At 42.5% G+C, this 24,919-nt stretch overlaps 1 protein-coding gene across 5 annotated transcripts in view; it reads left to right on the forward strand.

The window, feature by feature from the left end:
• The window catches only part of SLC6A6 (solute carrier family 6 member 6), a 92,908-nt gene that overhangs the window by 37,215 nt on the left and 30,774 nt on the right, over positions 1–24,919 (forward strand). For 2 of the 5 annotated variants that reach the window (XM_066195770.1, XM_066195767.1), the window contains exons 2-6: positions 2,697–2,732; positions 5,266–5,331; positions 9,663–9,719; positions 22,127–22,366; positions 22,961–23,095. In XM_066195770.1, the coding sequence (XP_066051867.1) occupies positions 5,277–5,331; positions 9,663–9,719; positions 22,127–22,366; positions 22,961–23,095 (487 nt within the window). In that variant the 5' untranslated portion in view covers positions 2,697–2,732; positions 5,266–5,276. The remainder of the gene's footprint in view (positions 1–2,696; positions 2,733–5,265; positions 5,332–9,662; positions 9,720–22,126; positions 22,367–22,960; positions 23,096–24,919) is intronic. The other 3 variants (XM_066195772.1, XM_066195771.1, XM_066195768.1) reach the window with 2 other exon arrangements.

Here is a 24,919-nt window from a genome sequence, read left to right on the forward strand (position 1 = left end):
GTCTGGACCAAGCTGAGTCTGAAGCACGAGTGTTGAAGGAGGATGTCTATGTTGCCCTGGTTAAACTGACATTGGAAACTTTATTTTTGATGCTTTCACAGATAGTATCTTCCTGTTTCCCCATCAACTGTCTCTTAGCTGCTTTGCATGTTCTTTTTTCATCTTTTTTCTCTTTATTTGCCTTTCACCTCTGTCCCTTCCCGCCTCTCCCGCCTTGGTGCGCTGAGGCAGCTCCCACTGGAGGGCGGCAGACACCTTTCCCCTGGCTGCTGCTGCTGCTGCCCGGGGGACCCCGACCCCTCGGCCCAGAGAGGAAAGGCCGCTTCTTGCTGTCATTTATTAACCTGCAGCTTTCACCGGGCGCTCTGAGGGTTACTTTCTGTCATACTGGGCAAAAAGCAGGAGGTCGCAGGTGGCACCGTGTATCTGTAGGCCCCAAGAAAGTGGACGTGTGCTCGAGGGTGCCGCATCCAAATCCTGGGGCATTTGGTTTGTTTGCTTAACGAAATCTTGGTCTGGAATCTGGTAGAAATTTTTAATCTTTCAAATGCTGCTGAGTTCTGTTTTATTTTCTTTTGCTGTAGCCAAGAACAGAATTTGGGATACAGCTCTTCATTGGTGGTTTCAAATGTGGAGCTTTTGGGTGGCTTGCCTGGAGCTTTCATGTCAGAGGTGAAATGCTGGGGCAGTGGCAGGAGGCTTCAGTCAGTGTGAAATGCTGGCATACAAGAGGTGCCACATTGCCCTGGAAAACTGGGAAGACACTTTAGGTTGGCTTGCTCTTGCTGCAGAGTGCTTGGGAAACCTCCCATGCCTGAGTGGAGTTCTGTTTGTAAAGCCTGGGTGAGGATCTTGTCATGCAGCTAATCATTGCTAATATTTCAGTGAGGATTTTTTTTAATCAATACTCTTAGTGTATCTTAGTGGCTTCCAGCCAGGTCCTATGGGCTGGATGTTTCCAAAGAGACTGTTGGGCACTTTCCAGACAATATTCCTAGGACTTTCATCAATGCACATCAATGCTTAGCAGCAACCCCCTATTATTTTAATTTTGCCCCTTCTACATTTTCCAATGCCCCATATTTTTGTGTCAGTGGGCAGTGGGACAACATTGCACCAATGCCCCAATGGCAGTGCTGCCAGTTCCACCAGTAAGGAGAGTCTCTGCAGTGGTGCCCTACCTGAGGTTTTAATCATGCTGGCAAACAACTCTTGAAAAGATTATGCTGATTAGTTTCTTCTAAATTTAACCATATTACGACACTTAAAAATGGATGGGAAAGCCATGGTAGTTGCAGCCTTTTGTAAGTAATGTTTATTTGATTGGTCATATGAATAAATTGTAGAGCATTTAAGAAGTAAAGCTTTGAATAGATTCCCCAGTCAGATTAGTGCCTTCGACTTCCTTTCATCACTAACTTAATTTACGTGACCAGAATGGATCAGGGTTATTTTTTTAAAAAGTAATCCTGTGTCTACTCCAGTAAGAGCTCTATACACAGAACTAAAATTTATTCTAATAGCACTCTAGGAGGGCTGCTTGCAGGATTGGGTTCTTGACCCATAGGAAAAAAGCATGAGATTGAAAATGCAGTGATTTAATATTTGTTGAATTTCTTCCATACCTGCCTATTTAATTGAACTCTCAGCTGTTGTAGTGCCGTGGATTTAATTGATTTGTGTTAGCCGAGTATCATCCCAAGGCATGTAAACTTCAGGAAAACCCCTTTAAATTGCTTACATAGTAGCTAATATTGATACAAGGTAATACAGTAGAAATTGATTGAACATGCCACTCTTCACTGTCCTTTTTTCCCCAAAAACCTGCTGTTGGAAGGGCTGCTGTGCTGCCAGTCCATTACTCTGACACCATGGCTGGTGTCCTATGGCATCTTCTGTATTTCTGTTAGTCTCTTTTTTTCAATGTGTCCAGATTTACACCAGCAAAAAGTCATTTAGTGCCAGCCCTAAACCCTGTTAGAAAAGCATTTGCTGAACCCACCAGCTCGGCTGGTGGGAGTGTGAATCGAATGCCAGCAGGCTTGGGGTGGGTGTCAGCAGGGTGGCAGTGCCATGGCTGCAGGAGGCGGCTGTTGGGAAGGTTCCCCATTTTAGCAGTTGCTGGGTTTCCTGTTGTGGTTCTCTGTCACTCAGAATTGTCACAGCCTCGAAAGATGCCTTCACTGCCGTGGCTGCCCAGCCTGGGCTTGAACGCAGTCAGTGCTTGGAAAAACAATCCTGCTGTGCCAAAAGGCAGCAGGAGGGCTTTGCTTCATGGTGCTGGTTAAAGTCCCATGTCCGTAGGTAGGAGAACAACCCATACACCGAGCCACGGGGTTATGTCTGAGCTGGAATGTAGTTAAAAGTTCTTCTATTTTTCCATTTTTTGAACCAGATCACATGGCATTTGTATTTTATTTCAGTACTGCAGTGAATTGTCCTGCTGTTTAGAGGGATATAGTCATATCTTCTGTGATGTTCTACATAGGATGAAACACACAAGAAAAGATCTCCTGTTTTGGCATTGGTACTGCATTCTGTCTCTTGGTGTTCTTCAAATAGGAGTTTTTACTGATGAAATTCAGAAAACGCAGTACATTATAGCATTGAAACATGTCTGACTTATTTTGCTAGATCCATTTTTTTCCTTTAAAATTTTTTTCCCTTTTCTTTTTCTCTTTTTTTTTTCCAAACAGGAAAAGAAAATACATTCAGCAGAGACTCTTCTTCATGTAAGTGTTATTTACGCTTGTTTATGAAATTGCAAAAAGGCTTAAAAAGCTCATTAAAACATTCAAATACCGAACACTTACCATCTGTTTGTAGAAACCAAGTATAGAGCATGTTAAAAAAGGCTGTTGTTATACAGCAATAATGGTCAACAACTGGTACCTTAAGTCTGTCTGTGCAGTTCTTCTGTGTGTATCACCACAGAATTTAGAAAATGTTGCAGAGCACTTTGCAGACATTTAAGCAGCGTGCCTATAAAGTTGGTGTGTAAATCCTGGAGGGATAATGTTAAAATGGTTTGCCCAAAGCAGAGGAGACGCATAAGTGAGAGCTTGATTTAGTGCCCTAGAGTCCTTGATCCCCAAACGCTGTGACAAAGTCAGCTTTTCTGCCTTGGATCCTACAGAATCCAAGTTCTGCCCATAGAGCCATTTGTTGTGTGCACGTGTGCGAGTGTGTGCATGTGTATGTATGGGTAAGAGAGAGTGTCTGTACGTGTACCTGGCCTCAAATAGCCTGTAGGTATTTCAGGCCTTCTCTACAACCTATGGTGATGCCCATTAAAGTCAGAGCAGATGCCACCAGCCTTTGGTGGATACTGTTGCAAATGTTTTGTGAAAGCCTTTGGCTCCCGCCTGGCTCTTGGTCAGGGGGAGCCTGTTGAAGTATTTTTTTGTGGGACTGAGAAAGCTGCGTGTCATAAAAACACAACAGGTTTTTTTTCCACACCATCTAGCAACCTGTTTTGTTTTTGGGTTTTTTTTTCGCAGATCTCAGTTTTGAAAACTGTTGACTAGTATAGAAAGCTTTGCTCTGGTATTTCTTCCTAGTAAATAAATCTGATTAAATGTTTTATGGGGCTGCATAGATGAAGACTCTTAGTGCCTTTATGCAAAATTAGCTTAGCAAGGAAAATGACTGCATTGTTCCCAATGCAGGGCCCGCTTTGCATAACTTCCGAGCATGTACTGTGTCCAGTGGCATGGCAAGCCCACGAGCACTCACCTCAGGCTGACTTCCCATAAGTCAATTTTTTTTTTTTTTTAACAACGTGTATCTCGGAATTGCAGCACTCCATTATGCTTGCGTAGCAACTTGCTGGTTAATATGTAGCAAAATGTCATGTGGTAACAAATGTTTTTTTGCTATTGTTGAGCTGGAATGTTAGTTCAGCTTCTAGATAAAAGTGGCTTGCGCAAGGCGTCCTGGTAGACCATGATTTCTGTGGCTTGTTCAGTAGTTCTGTAGGCAGCTGTGTTCTGCTCTTCCTCTCCCCTGTGCTTCCCTTCATCTTCCATGTGAGCAAGGGGGTGGGCTGGAGAAAGGCAGGAGTTGGCAGCCCTTTGCATCCTGCAAAACACCAGCGTGGGGTTCATATTATGCCTGTTGCTAGTCAAGCATCTGTTGAAAACACTCTTTGTTCTGGTTGTGTTGCTAGCAGAAACATTGTTAGATGCTTTATTTAGTAGCTTTAAACCACAAGTGTTCTTTGGCTGGTTTTATGGATAAGACAATCTTTCAAAAAAAAAAAAAAACACCAAAAACCAAAAAATCCAGTACTAAGTGAAGGATACCCCACAAAGGATTAAAGAATCCTCCTTTCCTGCTGCTGGGACTCCTAGCTCAGACTAGGTTAAGTGTTTGTATCTTTGAGAAGGTACATCATCATTTTTAAAAGGTAGCAGAGAAGAAAAAAATGCAGGAGTTTTTTGAGTATGAACGTTTTCAACATTTGTAGCTCATTATTATTTCATTCTAGAATGGGAAATCCAAATCTCTTAAAAATCCTGTGAAGCATATGCTTTCCGGAGATTATAAAGGGGAAATGGTGAAGCAAAAACCCCTTTAAGAGGAGAAGCTCCCAAATAAAGAAGAACCCATACAGACGAACCCTACAGCAGTGACTGTACGGTGTCTGGAAACTGCAGAATAACCACACATGCAGATCTGGAGAGTTTTGCTTGGAGATTGCAGTATCTCAAAGAAAATTCCTAAGTCCAATACATGCACTCTAAAAAGAGTAATGAAAAGTCAGTGGTCCAGAGGCCATTCACAGTGCAGCCTTCCATCACCTGCTGTGGCTTTTCAGCAGCTAACGGCAAGCTTTGAGCACCAGAGCCTCTCTCCTCTGGTTCTGTGCATGAAATATTATGACTTTGACCCGATAACTCTGTTTGTGCCTGTCTGTGCATTGGCTTCCCTTGGCTTCTACAATGGTGTGAGTTTCCAAAAGTGTTAAGCTCAAGGGATGGTAGTATTGAGGTTATAGTGAAATGGCAGGATTGTGAAGCATCCAGGACAGGGATCTCTCCCCGGCCCCCATCTAGAGAGAGCTGACTCCAGTGGCAGTGAATGCTTGGTGGGGATAAACCCCTCATTCCATGACTTGGGCTGGTCTCTGTGACAGGAGGTGACCACTTTGAGAAGGGGCTCTTTGTGATAGTAACCAGCCATTCGTAGTTGTAATAAGAAAGGGACCATCTTATTTTAGTCACTTTGCGACAAATACTACCACAATTCATTACTTTCCATCAGTGCCTCATCCTATGGAGGAATCACCACTGCCCATCTACATTGAGGAGGGGACAGAAGTCCCGATTGGTGAGTGCAGTTGGGATGGGATTTGTTTAAGGGAGGGTATTAAGGGTACTTGGGTTTTATATTCCTCACATTTGTGTGTACCCGTTTGTCATTGAAAATGGTAAGGTCTGTTGCAAATGTTTTGGGGATTTTATTTTATATTCTTCTTTATTTTATATTTAGAGCTCCTGAGAGTTGTTAAACACTGCTAGCACTAGTTTCTAAAACACTGGTTTTCAGCTAATCATAAATCAAAGTCCATAATTTATGCAGTGACGTTGAAAGCTTCTGTGCAGGATGTCTTAACATGAGGCTGAGGAAGACCACAAGTATCACAAGAGGTAGTTCTCACTTTGGCCTTTGACCTCAATGTTGAGATACTCAGAATAATCTGAGGTCTGGGTCAATGTTTTTGTTCTTGTTGACACTATCATGCCCAGCACCCAACAGACTGACATTGTCCACACCACTGCATAGCCAGAAGAGAGGCAGAGGAGTTTGCCATGCACCTTGGAGTGCTGCACACCCCTAGCTCTGAGCTCTGGTGTAGATGCATTGTCACTACCTGGATGTATAGGTTGAGTGCTGTTTTGGGATTTTCTTTAAATGGAGAAGCAGACTTGAAGATAACCCATAAAAGAACACAACTAAAATATCAGTGAGTTGTACCATGGTTATCTTTTTGGACAGTAGAAAGTTGTGATGGCAAAATTTCCCAGAGCCCCACCCTTATACAATCTGTTCTGGACTGCATACATAAGTGTGCCTTAGCTCTCACTTCAACAATCTGCCTTGTTGAGCAGATGTGTCTCTTCAAACAACTTTTTCTTCTTATATATCCTGAATTTTTTCCGTTCCTAAATTCAAGCAATTACTTTTTGTCCTACTGTCTTTTGAGCTAGATTAATTACCTTCCTCTATACACAGTACCTGGAAGGTATTTATAGCTGGATCTCAGTCCAGGAGTCTTCTCATTTATAGAACATATTAATTTTAGCTCTCTTACTCTCTCCTTAGATCCCTTTTGTTGTCCTTATTTGTATTTTCTTTAATTTCTCTTTCTCCTTTCTAATCTGTGGAGACTTGAACAACTCATAATTTGTTCACTGTGGCTGTTTTGACATAGCATTATGGTTTAGATTTCCATATCATCCCTTCCCTTGTCCACATGAAGAAGTACATTAGCCTTTTACCCTTCTGCATCACTCAGAAGCATCACACAGAGAAACCCTATAACTTTGCTAATCTTAACTGCAATCACCTTTAGGTTCTTCTGGGATTCATGGCATTGCTAGCTGCTCCTCAGGCATGTTACTGCTCTCCTGGGATATTGGGTTTTATACTTCCTAATACTAAATCCCCATCCCATTGCATGCCACTTATTTTATCCAGGAATATTTTGAAACAGTATGCCATTATTTATTTCAATGCCCTGGGATTTTATCATTTACATAGAAGTTGTAATTGTTTTACCATATGTAGAGAAAAGTACTTAAAATTTTAATATTTTGATACCTATTATAGCTGTCTTTCGCATGTTAGTCCAGATTCCTTTCCCAGCTTCATCATTCTTACTTGTGTATCTTTCCTGATTTTCCTTCCTCTAGTTAAAAAAGTTCATAAGAACTGGCAGGTTTAGCCTCCTCCTTGTCTGCATTTTGTACCTCTCCTCATTATACAATAAGAATATTGTTTCTGTACCTCTTCTATACATGGCATGATGTGGCCTTTCCCACAGCGGATCATCTTTTCCTCACCTCTCCTGGGGTTGTAGTCAGCTGAACATCTGCTGGACATTAGACCTCTCTTGTAGAACTGTTAAGGTTCTGTCCTGGCCCCTGGGATTTCATCTTGTCTTTCCCACTGCACTGAGGAAGCCTGAACAGCTGAGGTGGTGGCACTTGCACCAAGAAAAATACTGTAAGGGTGATGAGTCACAGAACTGACCAACCAACCAAAAAACCCCAACTATGAGTGGAAAGCTTTTTAGAGGATGTTTTTTCGGTGCTGTCATGAAGCGGGTTTGTTGGATCAGGCTCTGAAGTGCAGCACCAGCTGTGAAACAACCAAATTGGGTTGGAGAGGGCACCGTGTTTACTTACTCTAAATAAGTGTCTGGACTGTCAATACAGCAAGCTGTGGTTGAGGTGCAATGAGCGGAAAAAGTAAATGATGCAGAGATGAGGGCAAACCACAAACTCTGAGTTTGGTATCTGGATGTCTGACATGGGCTAGGGCTCTTAGATGCATCATAAATCAAGGTAGGAAGCAGCTGCAAAATTCTGGTCTGGATCTGCGTCTCAGTATTGATCCTGCTTTCCATTGAGCTCACCGGTGTGATCCAAATCCAGGGTGCCCATTTGTACCTGTACAGACCAGAACAGGAATAAAATAAAGTCCTGTCTGCATTTGGGCTAGAGAAACATAGCACACAGTGCAGTTGTTAAAACATTTCGTTCAGCACAATCATCATTTACTTTTAAAAGATTGTCTGGAGAACTTAGATTAATTCCTTATCTGAAACACATTTTGGCTGCTACATGGCATACATACTATTCTGACCCAGGCCTGACTGGTGGTGGTAGATTGCTTTGTAGCTTCTGTATTTATTTTAAAAACAGAAAAATCAGTAGATTTTTTCAGAGTCTAAATTTAGCAATGCTAATTATTTCAAGCAATTTTAAAAGGAACATAAATCTCACTTGTTTATTATGCCTGCTTCATGAAAACAGCAGCTACAAATAATACTGTATCATGAAAATCTAGCTAAAACTGTCATGAGTTAGCCAACAAGAGAATGAACGTTTGGGATCTGGACAAGGGCAGCATTTCCTTCTCCAGCAGGAGGGTCTTTGCATTGAGGAGAAGGTGATTATTACCTAAAGGCTGGTTTTATCTCCGTGGGTGAAATGAAGACTGACATTTGACATAGATGAATAAGACTTTTGATCGGAAAAGGCCTGAGCTCTACTTAATTTTAATGTATTTTTGCCCCTTCTCAAATACATTCCTAGAGGAAGGTAGCTGAGTGAGATGCACCAAATATTTTAATAAATCAAATATATTTATGAGGAGGTGGGGAATATACTGTTACCATTAGCAAAGAATCTACGGAGCAGTAACAAAAAAGTGCAGGTCGAATACTGGGAGTCTTGGTGCTGTGTCTTCAGGCACAATTTCAGCTATCTCCCATTCAAGTAAACAGTTCTGGAGATTCAAGGTGAGGAAATAGGCAGAGTAGGTCCTTATTCCCCGTCACCATTCATGGTAAAGTCATGACCATATTCTTCTGTCACTGTTGTGTTAAATGCTAAAGAAAACACCTGAGATGACACAGTCCAAATTTACATTCTATAAAGCGAAAACACAGGGAAAAAATATTTGTATTGGTAATCATTGCATTTGGTCTATACAGGAAACCACCGAAGGAATAATTGTGTCCTTGGGGATCAGGAGCAGTAGAGCTTTAGGCTGAAGTGTTTATGTTTTGCTTTCTGAGTCACATTTGAGATTTTAATGTTGTTTGAAACCTGTGAAATTAGCTCAAAGACATACAAATTCAGGATATAATTCTTAACTGATTTATGCCAGCATAGTTTTGTTGATTCCAGTAGCATTGCTGTTGCTTTATCGTGTAAATTATGTCAAAAGTCAGGCCTCCTTTTTCAGGAATCAGCCCTGCTGACCTTCAACCCCATTGCACTTCTGCTGTAGCTCTAAGTCCCTACACGGGCAAAATCTGAATCAGCCACTTCCATCTTTATGATCTGCTTTTGCTAATGAATAGCACTGGCTTCAGTGTACTTTTGTCAAATGAATACAAGTGTTAAATAATTTAGATCTTCACTCTACAGGATTCTTACCCCCATGAAATCATCTGGGTATGGTGAAAGCTCCATTAGCACTCTTGAAGCCATGTTTTCTTGGTTGTACTCACAAGTCATGGGGCAGCCTGGGCTGATTTGGGGCGTCTTGATTACAGGAGAACTTTCTTGTAATTACATGTAGTTTCTTCTGCCACTATTCAGTCCCTGCATTTAAGCATCTCTGATGTTTTCTTCATGATAAAAACTGGATTTCTAGTTTACTGCTCGTGGGCAGACTCACTCAGAGAGAAGCTTTGTTACATTTTATGTCTCCTTTCCAGCCCAGAAGAGTATTTGATGCCCTACAGAGAGCTGGCTCTGTGTCTCTGTAGGAGATTGCCTTCCCTTGCAAGAGAAGAGAACCTTTTCTGTTGCATGTGCTTCAAGGTTTGCTCTTTCATGGGGAGCTGGCACACAGAAAGCTTGATTTTTGCCAGGTACTGAGTGCCTTCTGCAAGGTATTGAGTGCCCTCCTATCCTTTGCAGCCAAAAAGGAGTTGATTGCTCTTGGCATCAGTCAAATCTGGACCCAGAAGACCACAGGTAGTATTTACCAATTATTTATGTGCTTTCGCATGCTGGAGTTTGTCTGAATTGATTTTCATTGCATACAAGAGATTTGAGGCGTTAATGACACTTGCCTGCCACTAAAAACTTTTTTTTTTAAATAATAGAAATAAAATAATAAGCATGACATTTATTGCATTGCCATGGGGAAATTAAAAACCCCCAAAATTAACTAGAGTCCAAGTAACTATTAGCTCTTGAGAGCTAATGTGTGAGTTACATGGCCTGAATGAGCACCATATGCCAGTTCATTGTGGCACAGTGAGTCACAGGACACATTGTGGAAAGCAATAATTGCTTGGCATGCACTGAAGCACTCAGTAGGGCTTTTTGTTTGGTTTTCTTAAAGGAGTATGTTTTACTCTGACAATAAAAGGGGTGTTGTCTGATATGCTGCCACCAGGGACTGTTGCTTATTTTGTAGTTAACCTGGAGCTTACCCATTTGTCACTCACCACCCAACCCCTCAATATCTTTTGCTTTCCAACTGCTTGTATTGTATGTGTGCAGTACCAGAAGAGTGAAGAGTGAGCCTTCCATTTGGTATCACCTTGTTCTTCTGTATTAATCCTCCTCACCCTTTTCCTCTTCATCTTCTTTCTTTGACCAAGAGAGACATTCAGAATATTTATATGGAATAAATGTTCATTCTGAGCAGAGTGAAGCAGTGGGATGAGTTGCGCAGGGATTGTACAGTCTCCACTCTTGGCCACAGTTTGACCAGATGAGGCCATCAGCAAGCCAGTCTGATTTTGATATTGGCCCTTCTTTGAGCAGGAGGCTGGGCTATGTGACCTCCAGAAATCCCTTCTAACCTGAATTACTTTATGGTTCTGTTTAATACCCACTTCCTGTACTGATTCAGCCATAGTGCTGTGCATGTCATTAACTCCTCACTCCCTGTCATTATCACTCTCATTCATACCTGCATAGAACAGGAGCGACCTCCTGAAGGTCAGTGAGGTGACAGAGGTTTTACTTACTTGGGAACAATAACAAGTTGTAAATGGTGACCTCAGGTGAGATTAGCAGGTGAAATTTGGGCATCTCTCAAATTATTTGGAATTTGTAACAGGATTTCACTTGAGTTCTCTTCAAATCTTCAGTAAGTTCCAACTGAAGTTATCAGCTGAAGAGTTTAAAGCATGATTATATCAGGATGATAAGTATTTAAGAGTAAATATCACCCTTTTTTTTTTCCTTTTCAGTGAGAAATCTTATTCTCTAGCAGCCTTGAAGAGAGCTTTGGGGTATTTAGGATTTAGTGAGTCACCAACTGCCCTTGCTGGGCCATTACGTGCTGGTTTCCTCATGCGGCTGTAACCACGTGAGGGAGTTAATGCTGCACAGAGCATCTGCTCCTCAGCTCAAGGCCCTCCCAGCCCTGCAGCTGTCTGCCAGAAAGCTGGGACGTGCACAGGGGCGTCTGCGAGCTTCATTGGGTAGCAAATTTTCATGGCTGGCCCATATGTAAGCCAAAAATCCCCCTTTGTCAGAACAATGTTATTGTAATTGTGCTGAGAGAAAGCAAGATCGCACTCAGATTCACCATATCAGCCTCGGGGATTTTTAACAATGATGTAGCTATTCTAGGGCAAAAAAACCCTTAAAAATCTCCCTTGGTAGGAAAAAGAAATGGGAATATTTCATAGGGTTTCTCTTTCAAGTCTGACAAGATAAGGTGCTTTTTCTCCATCTCCCTGCTTTAACAACATGAAGTATATTGCTTATGCAAACACCTAATTTCCCATCAGGTTATATCAAAAGTGAAGTTTACAAAGGGGCTACCATAGTGGATTGAAGAAAGACTAAATATGAGCAACCAAAAGCTTTTGTTGTCCCCTTTTATACAAGGCGGGATTCTAAAATCAAGATTTAACAGGATAGACTTGCTTTCATTGCTGCCCTTCTTTTTCTGTAACCACAGAAATACTCTCACCTGATACAGGTCCTGCTTAAATGATGCAGAGTACTGCTCTTTCAAGTGTGAAAAGGGGTTTTTGCCAGGTATAGGGAATATAGTAATGGAAGATACTGTTGCTCAGTAGGGCTGAAGTTCCTTTCTTCTCTGCTCTTTGTGCAGTACACAAGCAATAGGTTACAAGTCAAATTTCATGGGCAGATAGAATCCAAATGTGGAACTTCAAGCAGTACATCTGACTTTGAATCACCTAGGTGATTTCTCCTTCTGTAAAGCTGTCACAAGTTCTTATAGCTCTTGTACAGGTCACCTCCAAAAATTCAGACAAGTCAACCAACGGAAGTCTCTCGCTTCCTACCATTAGTTTGCATGTGAAGTGTTTTTGTTGCTGTCTCAGCTGTTTGTTGGGTGCCTATTGTTTATAGTGGAACTGCAAACAAGTTCCCTGTCCTGTTCACCTGTCCATTATTATTAACTTTTTCATAAGAAAACTAAGTGGTGAAAAATAATTGTAGTCATGATGAAGACAGCTTTAGATACTAAAGTTAATGTGCCATATTGGTATCCTATTTAAGTGTGTTCGCAAAGATGACATTGCACTCAGAAAAATCCTCAGCTGGTTGCAGGAGTAAGTTCAGCTTATAGTAATGAGGCCAGGACAATAAAAGGAACCTGCAATGAAACCATCAGCCTAGCATTTGTTTGAAAAGGTAAGAAGATGGAGAAAAATACTCAGGTTGTTCACATTTTGTCATGCTGTATTTGGGGAAGCTTACCTGCAAAAGCCAACAGAAAAACAAGGAAACAAGTACCTGTAGCCTGTGGGATTGACCCTGGTGTGAAGGTGGGACTGCAGATGCTTGTGTCTTGTTCTGGAGTCAGCTTTTGCTGTAATACAATTTCCTTCGGAGGCAGCAATTCAAGAGTGAATTCTGTGGGGCTTTTGTCCAAGTAGTGTGTGGGCCCAGGTTTTTGTTCCTGCTTGGTATGTGCTCTGCACTTTGCAGACCGTGGTATGTAGAAGTGGTTTATGTGTTAGTTTCCTTGGAAAAGTGGAGTATTTGTTCTGGCGCTATTTGGTTTTCATATCTCTTGACATGATGAGCACAGCTTTCGGTCTGTGAAAGCAAATGTCAGAGACCCATGGCAAAACTGAACTGAAAATACACCTCTGGTTGGGAATCAGTCTGAATCACATGGTATTTAAAAGCATGGTGGTTTAGTGGTCAGTTCAAAGGTTCTGCTTGCAACTCAGAACTTCAAAGCGGATGGGCAGTGATCAAATTAGTGATTTTTTTATTATTATTATTAAATAATGGCCACTGCAAGGCCTGTAGGACACAGTGGTATTCCTTCTCAAATGCCTTTGAGGAGCGCAGCTAGTGGCTCTCGGCAGCCAGGGAAATTGAGAGGACAGGGCTGCAGCTGGAGACAGAGCCAAGGCTGTTCTGGGATTAAACAAAACGTGCCATTGTCTGGCCGTGCAAACCAGCACCTGGCACCAGCTGCAGGAGAGCAAATAAATATCATAGTGTCTACAGAGCTTCACTTTTTTGTGTGTGTGAAAGTCTATGTTTCACCAACCTGTTTTGCAGAGTTGTGTTCTCCCTGAGCTTGTTCATCAGCTTTGCCACTTCTTCTTTCTGCACGTCTCCTGCAGACCCGCCTGCACTGCTGCGCTGCCGTGTCAGTGGTTTCAATTTCATTTCCTGTGCGAAACTTCATACGCCTGAAGTTTTTGTTCCTTTTTTTTTTTCTTTTTGCTTGAAGGAAAGAAAGCAACAAGAGTAAATTAAACCTCGGGGTGCTTAGGAAATTTCTGTGTCTGGAGGTCTGTGAGCAGAGGCACCCCAGTCACCTGAGTACCCTGGTTCATCAGCAAAGGGTTGACACTCCACTTTTGAAAAGATAACAGCTCATTTCTGTCACTGAGTCATATTTTTGCTGATATTTACTGCCAGCATGGAGGAGAAGTCAAGGCTAAAATCAAAAGTAGCTCACTCTCACCATTAAGTTTTAGTGCTCGTGGCCCAGCCCTCAGGGCTTTGTAACCTGCTCAGATTTTATAGCCCTGTAATGGGACTAACACGGCGGATCGCGTGCATGTAATAGCTGTTTTCCTGGTACAGGTTGGCTGGCTGCTTTCCACCTATGGTGCCGTGTTGCACAACTCTTCCTTCCATTAATGTATTCTAGAAAAAAATAAAACAACCAGGTGTTGGGCAGATGGGGCACGGGAACAAAGAAGAAGAAGGGGTTGTTCCCTTCCACTGATGGTGTGGGGATCTAGATTTCTGGGAAAAAGGTGCTGTGTGACATGTTTGTACAGCTGTCACAGGTGGGATAAAAATCTGTCCTCACTTATTGTTTAAGATGAATGGATAGAGGCAGTAAAAACATAACTCTGGCTTTGTGTGGACGTGGCCTAGGCAGGTATGGCAACAGCTGATCAAAGCCATTGCTGGGTATGGAAGACTCTACTTGTTCTTCCAAAAAATGTGTAGTCTTACACATCTATCTGTTTTTTACTTAGAAAACATAATGAAAAGTACAGTACTCCTCAACTGCGAGAAAGCCCTGAACATTAGCATTGGTAAACTCAGTTAATCTAAGGCAAAATTTAGATTTAGTGTGAAAGAAAAAACAGGTGAGGGCGAAATGATTGATCTCCAAGAAAAAATTACTTTGAAATAATGAATTCATGTGTTTTATTGCACATTTGCCTCACTAAATGACTACTTTATTGTTTCTTTTCCCTGCACGGGGACAGTGCTTCATTATTGTAGCATGGAAATTGCTGTCTGACATTATCATGTGTTGCAAGTGCCTTGCAGAAGTGTCACATAGGATCAATGCACTATTAATCACATGTAAAAAATTCAATAGGTACAGTGCACACCACTGACTGTTTGAGTTCATAAGCTTTGTGAGCTTTAGGGGGTTTGCCTTTTTTTTATGGCAGGATGAAGGACATCCCTTAATTGATTTTGATGTGGTTTATTTGTGGCAATAGAACTTACTTAATTGACACCAGGGCTTGATAGAGAATTGCAATCCCTTCAGAAACAGACCTTCGGAATTGAAAGCAAAATACAACAATGCTTGTTCCCTTGGTCAAAAGGTGTATAACTTCAGGGTACAAGGAGGCTGAAGAGTTGAGGATGTGCACAGCTTGTTGAATCTTCAACAACGCCCATCTTGCTTGGAAACCCATCAGCTTGCTACACCACATGGATAGAATGCATTTTGTTAAGGGCCCTCTCATAAGGACAAAGGCCTCAAGAGGTGGTGTCACCCAGTAAAGTAATGGTTTTCCACTTTCACAGTGGGTGAGCTGGTAGAACAGAGGGAGCAGGCAGGGATGGCAGTGGGAAACTGGGCTTCTTTCCAGCCTGTTGACAGTCAGGAGGCTGTGAGCTGGCACACCCAGAGGCATTAAATTGGGTCAGCAGTTGGCTTCACGTGAACAAACCCAAGAACTGGTTGTTCTCCTGCACAGAGTTACCCGCACAATGTGCAAAGGACGAGTGGTTTCCTCTCAGTCTCCCTGCCTCTGCCAACCTCGCACTCCTTCCCCCTTGGTTGACTTTGCAAGAAGCAACCCCTGGGCTTGCTTCTCTGAGGAGGGGACAGAGCAGGAGCACCATGGCTCTCCAGGCAGGACACTTGGTTTCCCACTGGCATACAGGAGACAGCATGCCCACAGGGGATTTCAGTAGGACAGGGTCATAACCAGTGAGACTCAGTGTGCCAGACCTCTACTTCACTGCATCCCATGCTCTTCCCTACTGACTGCCATGACTGCCCTGTGCCATCTCCCTGGGGAATCAGGCTTTATCCCTGAGGCTGGGGAGCATCATCCTTGCTTCAGCCCCTCTTTAGGGTCAGGATCATGTTTCATCTGAAATCCATTGGAATTTGTGAGTATTCATTTTCCTCCTTTCCACCCCGCAGAACGGAAAAGGAGTTTTTCATTTCCTCCTGTACTGGGTTTAGTTGTAACTGCTTTGTTCTTTGACACAAATAAGTAGAGCAAAATGAGCATCTAGAGTATTATGTGACTGCAGATTTTCTGCTGCTGAAATCTGAGCAAAGATGCAGAATTTTATAACAGCTCAGTGCTGTGACATGGTGCCTATTTGAAGCATTTGAAGAGCATGAATGGAAACAGCAGCAAGAAAAAAAAAAAAAGCATGTAGGGAAAAAAGATACCTTTTGTCCAGACCACAACTGATGAAAAATAAATTGCATTAAGCCCTGGGCTTTTCTTTCAGAGTAGGCTTCAGCTTTATGAAGAAGTTCATTTTCCTCCTAGAAAATTTTCAGTAACAGATTTTCCAGTCAATCTTAGAAGGCTAAAAAAAGCATCACAGTGAAAGAAAAGGAAATGATGAAGTGAGAAGGGAGATGGAGAAAGCTGGAGCAAAAGCTGAGAAAGAATAAAGGACAAATGGATTCTAGGGTTTAAATAGTAGCCCAAACCCAGGGAAAAGTATGCAGAAAAAAGAGGAGTCCATTAAAGACAGAACAGTGAGCTGTAGTTCAGGGAATTTTTGAGGCACTTTTGAAGAGGAAGAGAGGCAGTATGTGTAGCAGAGGGAGTGGTATTGTTTTTCAGAAATCACAGGTATCTTGGTCAATGAAGCAGAATGAACTTGGATATAAATTAGGGACAATAAGTGAAGTCAACTGCACCTTGGATACTGGTGGGACCCTGAAGGCTGGGAGACATAAAGGCTTTTTTTCCTCCAGATCAGAAAGACTTGCACTAAAGCCATGAGTTTGATCAAGGGGCTGTTTATTTTAATCACGTATCGATTGGCTTAACCACACTGCCCTGGGAGGGAGGGAGAGCTGTCAACATCAAGAATTAGAGCTTTCAAAGTTCCAAGTAATCCTAGGAAATGAGCCAAACGTAATAAATGCAGTTTTATTTGGGATCTGATCCTACTACTGTTGAAATCAATAGCAGTTTTTCCATTGCCCTCAAGGAAAGTGGAAGCTGCTTATTTGAAGACCAGCTCTGATCCAGCAATCGGGGCATCTAATTTTGAAATATTCATTAATGTGAATGCAAAATAATAATACTTTTTTAAAAGAGCCAACCCACAAATAGATTGGCAGTTCTAGGGAAAGCTCAGTTTTTAAAGGAATGTTGACTTCAATTTGCAGGATACAAAATAAATGACAGAAAAATAAGAGAGATGGTAATGTCTAAAGAGGCAGTGAGTTTAAACAGGGTTAGAAAAATTAATTATAATGTGGTAAACTGATGCCTTTCCAAAGTCATTGAGGCAGAAAAAGATGAGAGAGCGCTGAGAAGCTCAAGATATACAGTCTGCACAGGCTGAACTTAGTAGAGAAGGGTCCTTGAAAGCAGAAGTAATGATGATACACATCATACTGCAAAAATAGTCCATAAAATCAGTGGTACAGCCATACAGTCATTCTTCAAGCAGCATTCCCATCAAGGTCAAAGACACTCTAAATGTGCACTTTGCTTTTAGTTTTCTAACAGAAAAAGAAGCCAGAAAAAAACACATGCAGTTACCATTCTGGTCAACAATTCAGTATGTTGTATCCTTAATCAAAGTTTATATGCATTGGCCAAAAAAGAAATATCTACTTTGCTGTGGTTTCTGGTGTTCGAATGCAAGACAGGGCGTGCATTTTAGCATGTGTAAATATTTACAAACACATATCTGTGGGTATAGTCAGACTTTAATTTTCCCATTTCCATCAGCATTTGGAAAAACACTGTTGGAAAGATTTGATTTTTAGTGATATTAAATGAGGTGGCATCCATGATGGATTTGTCCTCAAGGCTCCTCCTAGAAGGTGTTGCTGTGCATTGGTTGCTTGTCTTCGGCTGTAAGAAGCTTGGAGCGGATCATTACTGTAATCCCAAAGCAAAAACTGAACACAGTGTACTTTCAGATGTGTAATCCATGGGTTGTCTGTCAAAAAAAGTCAGTGGTTCAGCAGTACTGGGAGTTGTGTCTGTTCTGACAACCAGCAGGTCCTGGCTGTGCTGGCAGCCTTCCCTCATGGGGCATCGCTCACCGTCTGGCCCCTCTGTGCAGCACCTCCCCCTTCCTCTACCCCTCGTTTTTTTGCATGTTATGAGGGATTACATTTCAATGCCAGTATTTTTTTTAAAGGGTATGGGTTATCTGAGGTGCAGGCTCTACGTGTAAAGATCCAATAGCTGTAGCCCAGGGGATGGCCCAAGCCGAGCTGGCTGTGAAAGTGCTCCTCTTATGGCTGGTCTCATGGTATTTTCACCTGTGCACCAAAGACTGATCAGTTATGGAGGGCAGCAAGAGAGCCCGGGTTATTGCAGGGTATTTCCCCTGAGGAAATTTGTGCAAGGGGCAGACACGTGACTCTCCCGTGGAAAGGCCTCCTGGCTGCACCAGCAGGCAGATACTTGAGAAGTGTAAAGTGCCCTTTGATCCCTTGTTCTATTTTTCCATATTTTACCAGCATCGATTTGATAATTGATTACTCCATCCTCAGTTAATGAGGGTTTGTACCAGTGTATGTGAGAGCAGTTCTGGGCCTGACCCAGTCTGGATTTTTTTCCCCCCTTGCTTTCAGGTCAGGCTCTTGCAGTGTGACTGGGCTCAGCCTAGGGGCACACCATAAATAGCAAGCTTGACTGCTGCTTTTTATTTATCCATATTGAGTTCATCAGATGAAGCCAAAGCTTCCGAGGGCCATCTGAAGCTTCCTGGAGGGGGTACTCTCACAGTCAGATGTGGCTCCTGGAAGGCAGACGTGTGTCTCTGGGAGGCAGACGTATGCCTCAGACTTGGATCACTCCTTTTGGACTATGTGGTTGTAAGAGCATTTTTTCACAATGTATTTCCTTGGGGGAATCTGATGGACTTAGATCTCGGATACCATCCCCACTAAGTGATACAGTAAAAATAACCTATTATTCTCTGGTTCTGACCTGGGCGGTGACAACATATTGTTTCAGCATCTCTGTCAGACTATTTCCCCTAAGAGCCATTTTAGCCTCACCCAGTGGGACACAGCTAAAGGAAATGAAACTCCTACCCCATTAAGGAAAAAGACAATGCCTTTCACTAAACAAACTTACTTTTCTTGGCTTTTCTTCGCCAGGGAGAATCGCCCGTACCCCCCACCCTTGCAGCCTTTGTAGACAGTTCCTGTAATTGGGAATGGCTGGGTGGACACCAATGGTTGGCAGCAAAGGGGGATAAATCCAACATCCCTTGAACGTGACATGGGCTGGGACCACAGTCCCAGGTGGCTGCTTAGCGACAATTCCTGTGGTACTGGTGGACTGTACGTGCCTGCCAGCCACAGCTGCCGGCCCTCCAGACACAATCGGGATTTTAGCAAATCTGTACACAGTAAAGCTGGGCTGTTACTAATTTTGGGCATGCCTTGGGTAGGTAGTGTGCCCCACTTTTGGGAGCTGGTGACTTGCACCAAAGTTATGGTGGCTCATCTCCTGCCACCCATACAGTGAAATGACCCCAAAAGCAAGCATGACCTTGAGGGTTCATGGACTAAGGGAGAGATCACGCTCCGTCATCACACTCCACCTAAGGCTGAAGCAAAATTTATGCTTACTAATTAGGTTTTCAAGCACAGCCATTAATTTGGGGTATCCTGAGACAAATTAGAAATCCCTTTTTTATAATGCAGTTCCACTCAGTTACAAAGAGTCTGGAAAGGCAACATTTCACATTTTGTGTGTGGGTAATTGGGAGAAACCACGGGCTGATCGCCTTGTCCCAGGGAGAGTCAGGGTTTACCGAATGCAATCAACTGGTCAGCCTTGCAAACTGGGTAGAACTGACTAACACCTGGGTCAAAGTAAATCCGCAGGCAAGAGGATTAGAGCTGGCAGAAAAATAAAGAACTCTGTGTCACGAGATAAAAGTAGATTGCAAAAAAATTGCAATCCTGAAGTTTTTAATCTTCGAGGTGGCTAATACTGCAGGTCCCCTTAGGTTTTTTTACATAAGGGGAGCCTGTGTTCCCAGTGTTCTGTTTCGGGGTATTTCCAGTATCAGTCTCCATGGGGAGCAGTTAAGCTCCTATTTCAAACCTAATCCTGCAGGGGTCTATAAATCTATATATCTCTGTGCCCTCTTAAGCAGGTTTATGGCTGTCCCACCAGTTCACCAAAAAATTGTGTGAAAAATAAGAGCATACCCTAAACACTAGGTGTGAGTCTCTCTCTTTTGCATGCTTTGTCCCTCTGTTGATGAGTGTTTCAATAACTGCTGTGAAGAACAGCTTCCATGAGACGATCCAAATGCCCTCCATTCCTTAGCCCAGAATAGCCTGTTGCCTGATGGTTATGACACGCTCCTGCAAGATGAAAGATAGGGATTCAAGCAGCACAAATAGCAAAAGAAAGCAAAAATGAGCTTTCTCCATACCTGGTATCTGTTGCAGTGAGAGCAGGGCATCAACCACCTCTTTGAAGAAAAGTAGTTGCATCCACTTATGGTTTTTTTCTCCCTCAGGAGAGGGCTCCAGGGGTTTATGCAGGATGGTGCCTGTTCGGGGCATGGTGTGAGATGCAGATGTCTCAAGGAGGTTAAGGTTGCTGTGAATCCCTTTTAGAAGCACCTCTATTAATCTCCATTCATGACACAACTCAAGTTAGCTACTGTGAATTACACCCCAAAGGCAACTACGTGCTTAAAGGCTGTTCCAGTGCTGGCCCTACAACTTTTCATTCCGTTACTGCTTTATCTCATACCGTGTCTCTAACAGTGACCAACAGGAGATATTTTAGTGGAATATGTCCTGCCTTCATCCCCCTGCAGTGGGTGATGGTCCATCACCCTGTGATTCACTTTCTCCTTCTGTGAGCTCTCTCTGCTGTTGATCAGGAGGTATTGCAGTGCTCGTGTCACCCAGTGCGCTCACCAGTGGCCTTGTTTAAAAGCCAGTAGAAAGTCATAATGATTAACATTGCGGAGATTAAAGTCCCTCTTTAGATCACGGCCTGATAGGCAGCTGCTGTCGCAGCGCCTGCTTTGCGAAGGCCACCAATGTGCCAGTGGGGCGAGCGCGGAGCTGCTGTGCTTTGTGGCAGTGTTAGCCCTCCGTGAGTTCACTCAGCGTGCTGAATGGAAAGCATTACAGGTACAGTGGTGCATATCTATCTCAAAATCATGTTCAGATTAAAAACTTCCTGCAGAGCTAGTGTCAGCTCAATCTTCAGGTCACTGCCACGAGCTCAATCAGGTTAGAGATCAAAACCAGTATGCAGGTATGGGGGAGGCTGGCAGCTATCAAACAGGATAATCTGCAGCATGATTTTTTAATGACTGCACTCATAATGACATGTATAAGCAGCAAATGGTTGTGGTCTGGAATAAACTTGCTGGTTTGCCTGGTTCTGGTAAAAATTTCAGTATCAACACACTGCAAAAATAACTGGTCAGATCCAGCTGAAGTCACTTGAGTTATGTGGGGAATGAATTGGCTGCATATGCCGGAGGTCTCAGTTAACATGAAAGCTACAAGTTACTCCTAAATTGTTTTCATTAGAAGATCTTGGTTAAAAAGGTGCTTGTTAGAAAAATTATTTCTGTTATTATTTTTGAAAGTCTATGATTTTGATAATAAGTTATACATATAAATTATAAATAATAAACCAGCTATGATTTAATATGACTCATGCCACTGACTTTTAAATTAACTAAGAAGCCATCATTCTCAGCAAACTGTTCCATTGCATAGGTGTGCATTTCACAATAATTGAATATAAAAGCTTCTTTTTGTTCCTTTATTGGTGTCAAGGGAAAACAGTGCAGTTATGAAAATGGAATAAACTGAAGAGATTCCTTCAGTTCCTCTTGGCTGATTAGAACAAATGACTTTCCATTGCAGTTTTTATGAATGTATAGTTTTCTGAAAGGTTTGTAGTACTTCAGGGAATGGAAATTGCAGGCAATAAATAATATAGGGTCGCTCAGGTTATTGGGAACTAGAAGAATGGGTTTTATCTGGAAAGGTGATATTTACTATTCTGTATTTCTCATTTAGAAGGAACTAGGCACAGTGATTTGTACTTTATTTCGAGCATGGAAGCAGCATTAGACACTTGTCCAGGAGCACCACGTGCAGGAGTCAGCACGAGGAGTGCTCCTGGGGCACCCCTTCCCTGCAGGCAGCAGGTCAGCAGCGAGCCGTGCCAGAGCTTCACAGTGCTCTGCACTGCTCTGGCTGCAGACAGGTGACCAGTCAATCATGGGGACTTTGCCTCTCCTGGTCAGTGAAGTCATCAAATGTATTTTTCCTATCTCAGCTTCATAAACAGCACTCTTTTGTATGGAATGGGTGTGGCTGAACAGTTCTCGCAATGTTAGAGAGCTCAGCTGGTAAAGACACTTTAATATACCTTTCTCTTTTTTCTTTTTTTTTTTTCTTTTTTTTTCTTTTTTTTTTTTTTTTTGTGTAGAAAGCAGAAATATGGCAACAAAGGAAAAGCTTCAGTGCTTGAAAGATTTCCACAAGGACATCCTCAAACCCTCCCCCGGCAAGAGCCCGGGGACACGGCCTGAGGATGAGGCCGAGGGAAAGCCACCCCAGCGGGAGAAGTGGGCGAGCAAGATCGACTTCCTGCTGTCCGTGGCGGGTGGATTCATTGGTTTAGGAAACGTCTGGCGGTTCCCGTATCTCTGCTACAAAAATGGCGGAGGTGAGTTTTTATTCCGTGCTCAGGAATCAGTCTCTCTGCCCTGCGCTCGCTGTTTTTTCACTGCCTTCATCCAGTTTTTAAGGGGACTGTTCATACATATGTTTTCTGTCTCCCTCACCAGTTTTCAGGAGAGATTGCTTCATCGCTGAATAGTTTTTATTAAAACTTCAGTAGAGAAAAAAATCCAGCAATTTCAAATGTTGTGCTATTGAACTTTTCCTGCTCTTTTACTTCTGCTATAACTGAGTCTGAGTTTAAGCCAAAAGATATGCTATTAATATAGACCAGTAGGATTTCAAACCAGGGGATTTCAGAATAAGAGCAGTCTGAGCCAAATGAAAGTATTGTGTGCCTAACAATCTGCCATTGTTATTGAAGATATTTACTTTAAAGAGGTAAGAAAATACCCTTTCCAGCCTATACTCATCCTTTTTGCAGAGAAAATGAGAAAACATACCCCAAAATAAAATTATTGCACAGTGATATTAAAGTATCAAATATCTTTGTTTATATGTGCCTGTTGCCACTTTTTTGATGATCTTGCATAAGTTCATTCAATTCATCTCATAGTGTTCTATTGTATTTTCTCAACAGGTGCATTTCTTATACCTTATTTCATTTTCCTGTTTGGGGGAGGTCTTCCCGTGTTTTTCCTGGAGGTGGTGCTAGGACAGTATACCTCCGAAGGTGGAATTACATGCTGGGAAAAGATCTGCCCTATTTTCACTGGTTAGTACATCTTGTTGTGCTTTACTGCCTAAAGACCCCTTTGTAAACCATATGTAGCAGCACCATTCCCCTCATGTCCATTAACTCAGCGATTTGCCCTAGTAATTAAGGGTATGATATTGGTTCCTGGAAAGCTAGAAGTCAGAGAGTCTGAAGGACAAAGTGAGGTATTGATTTTGATGCTATCAGCTTGTTAACTGGCAAAACTGCCAATAACCAAGAAAGAAATTGCATATTATGCCTTTTAAGGCAATTGCACATTTTGTTTACAGGTATCAGAGTAAGTGTTGTCTTGGAAAGCTAGATGGCATTAATGAAATCATCTTTGAAATGTTATTTTGGTCTGGAAATCAAAATCCCTCTTCCATGTGCAAGCTTATCATTGGCATCATCCATCTGCTACTGATACAGTCAAAACCTGGACAGCATTTTTTGGTGGGATTCAGGAATAGGGCTTTGGTCATAACTGAGCAGGTCCTGGCAAGTGTTGGTCTGATATTAATGCAGGGCCTGTGCCTGCTCAGTGCTCACAGGAACAGTATGAAGGCTGCTCTGGAAGTTAACTAGAAGGAAAAATAAAAGATAGGTTAGAAAAATGGCAGGGGATGCCTGTCTTGTGCGTAGATTGCCCTTTACAGCCGGACAGCCCAAGCAGAGTCATTTGAAATAACTACACTGAACATGTGGCCCTGTTCAAATCCCATTTGGAAAGAGTGGGCGCTTCACACTGACATGTCTCTAGCTCTGCCACTGTTGCTGTTCTAGGCATCTCTCTCCCCTGATGTCACCCCAAGCAGAAGTGGGGGTTTTCTCTGAGGCTCACCCTCCCACCTACTACTCAAAATGCTGCTGAAGCTGATGTAATTGTGCTGCTTTAGCTTAATTTTCTTCCTCCTCCTCCCACTTTTGTGAAAACTTTTTTTTTTTTTTTTGAGGAGGAGGAAGAAGGAATGTTCCTTGTTTAAATAGCAATCTCCCAGGCATCCATAAAGAGAAAGTGTAGCTAATGTGACTAGCTGCATATGCTGAAAGAAATGCAGATGTACAGAATAAATAGCACTTACTCTGCTTGTTTCCATCTGACATGAAAATAATCTTTGGTGATAAAGACTCCTGCTGCAACAAGGGTTTAAACTGTAAAATATGAGGCAGGTATCCCAAGTGCTGGAATATCCATCAGAGTGTTGTTAAAGGGAGCCTCATAGATTGTTGTAAGAGACAACTCTAAATTTTTAAAGGAAGTATTTTTATTTTGCCTGTGGTTCATAACTGGCACACTGTGGAAGGAGAGATTGATCCAGGTAACCATAAGAGCCACAAATACCATGCTTCCTTCGCACAAGTGAAATTGAGGCAGAAACAACCACTTTCACATTGATTTCTTTTTAACTCATTCAAGAAATCTTTTTTTTTTTTTTTTCCCACATAGGCTGAGCCCAGCCAGGTGCTGTCCAGCTGAGCTGCTGCCAGGAAAGTTGGGTTGGGGGACAGTGTGGCAAGAATGAGGTTGCCCACATAAGATACCTAAGTGAGATGCTGCAGCAAACAAGCAAAGCCTGATGCCTTGACTTCCCTCTACTAAAACTTGAAATAGCTGGGTTAGTGTTAAATTGGGTAGATTCCTGCAGTCCGCCCCTCAGTGTCAGCAAACCATAGCCAGGAATTCAGCCCTGAGTGCCAGGGATGATAGCAGTCCTTATGTGTGGTTGAGCTGAGTTTGCATCAGCAGTAGGGTAGGGCAGGATACAAGCCCACAACGCAGTGGAAATGGCACCAACCCCAGGAGATCACAAGGTGCAGCAGCTGTCACATCTGAACATTTTT

The sequence above is a fragment of the Chamaea fasciata genome, unplaced genomic scaffold (assembly GCF_029207755.1).
Source record: "Chamaea fasciata isolate MVZ Bird 193981 ecotype frontalis unplaced genomic scaffold, bChaFas1.0.hap1 SCAF_13, whole genome shotgun sequence".
Lineage (NCBI taxonomy): Eukaryota > Metazoa > Chordata > Aves > Passeriformes > Sylviidae > Chamaea > Chamaea fasciata.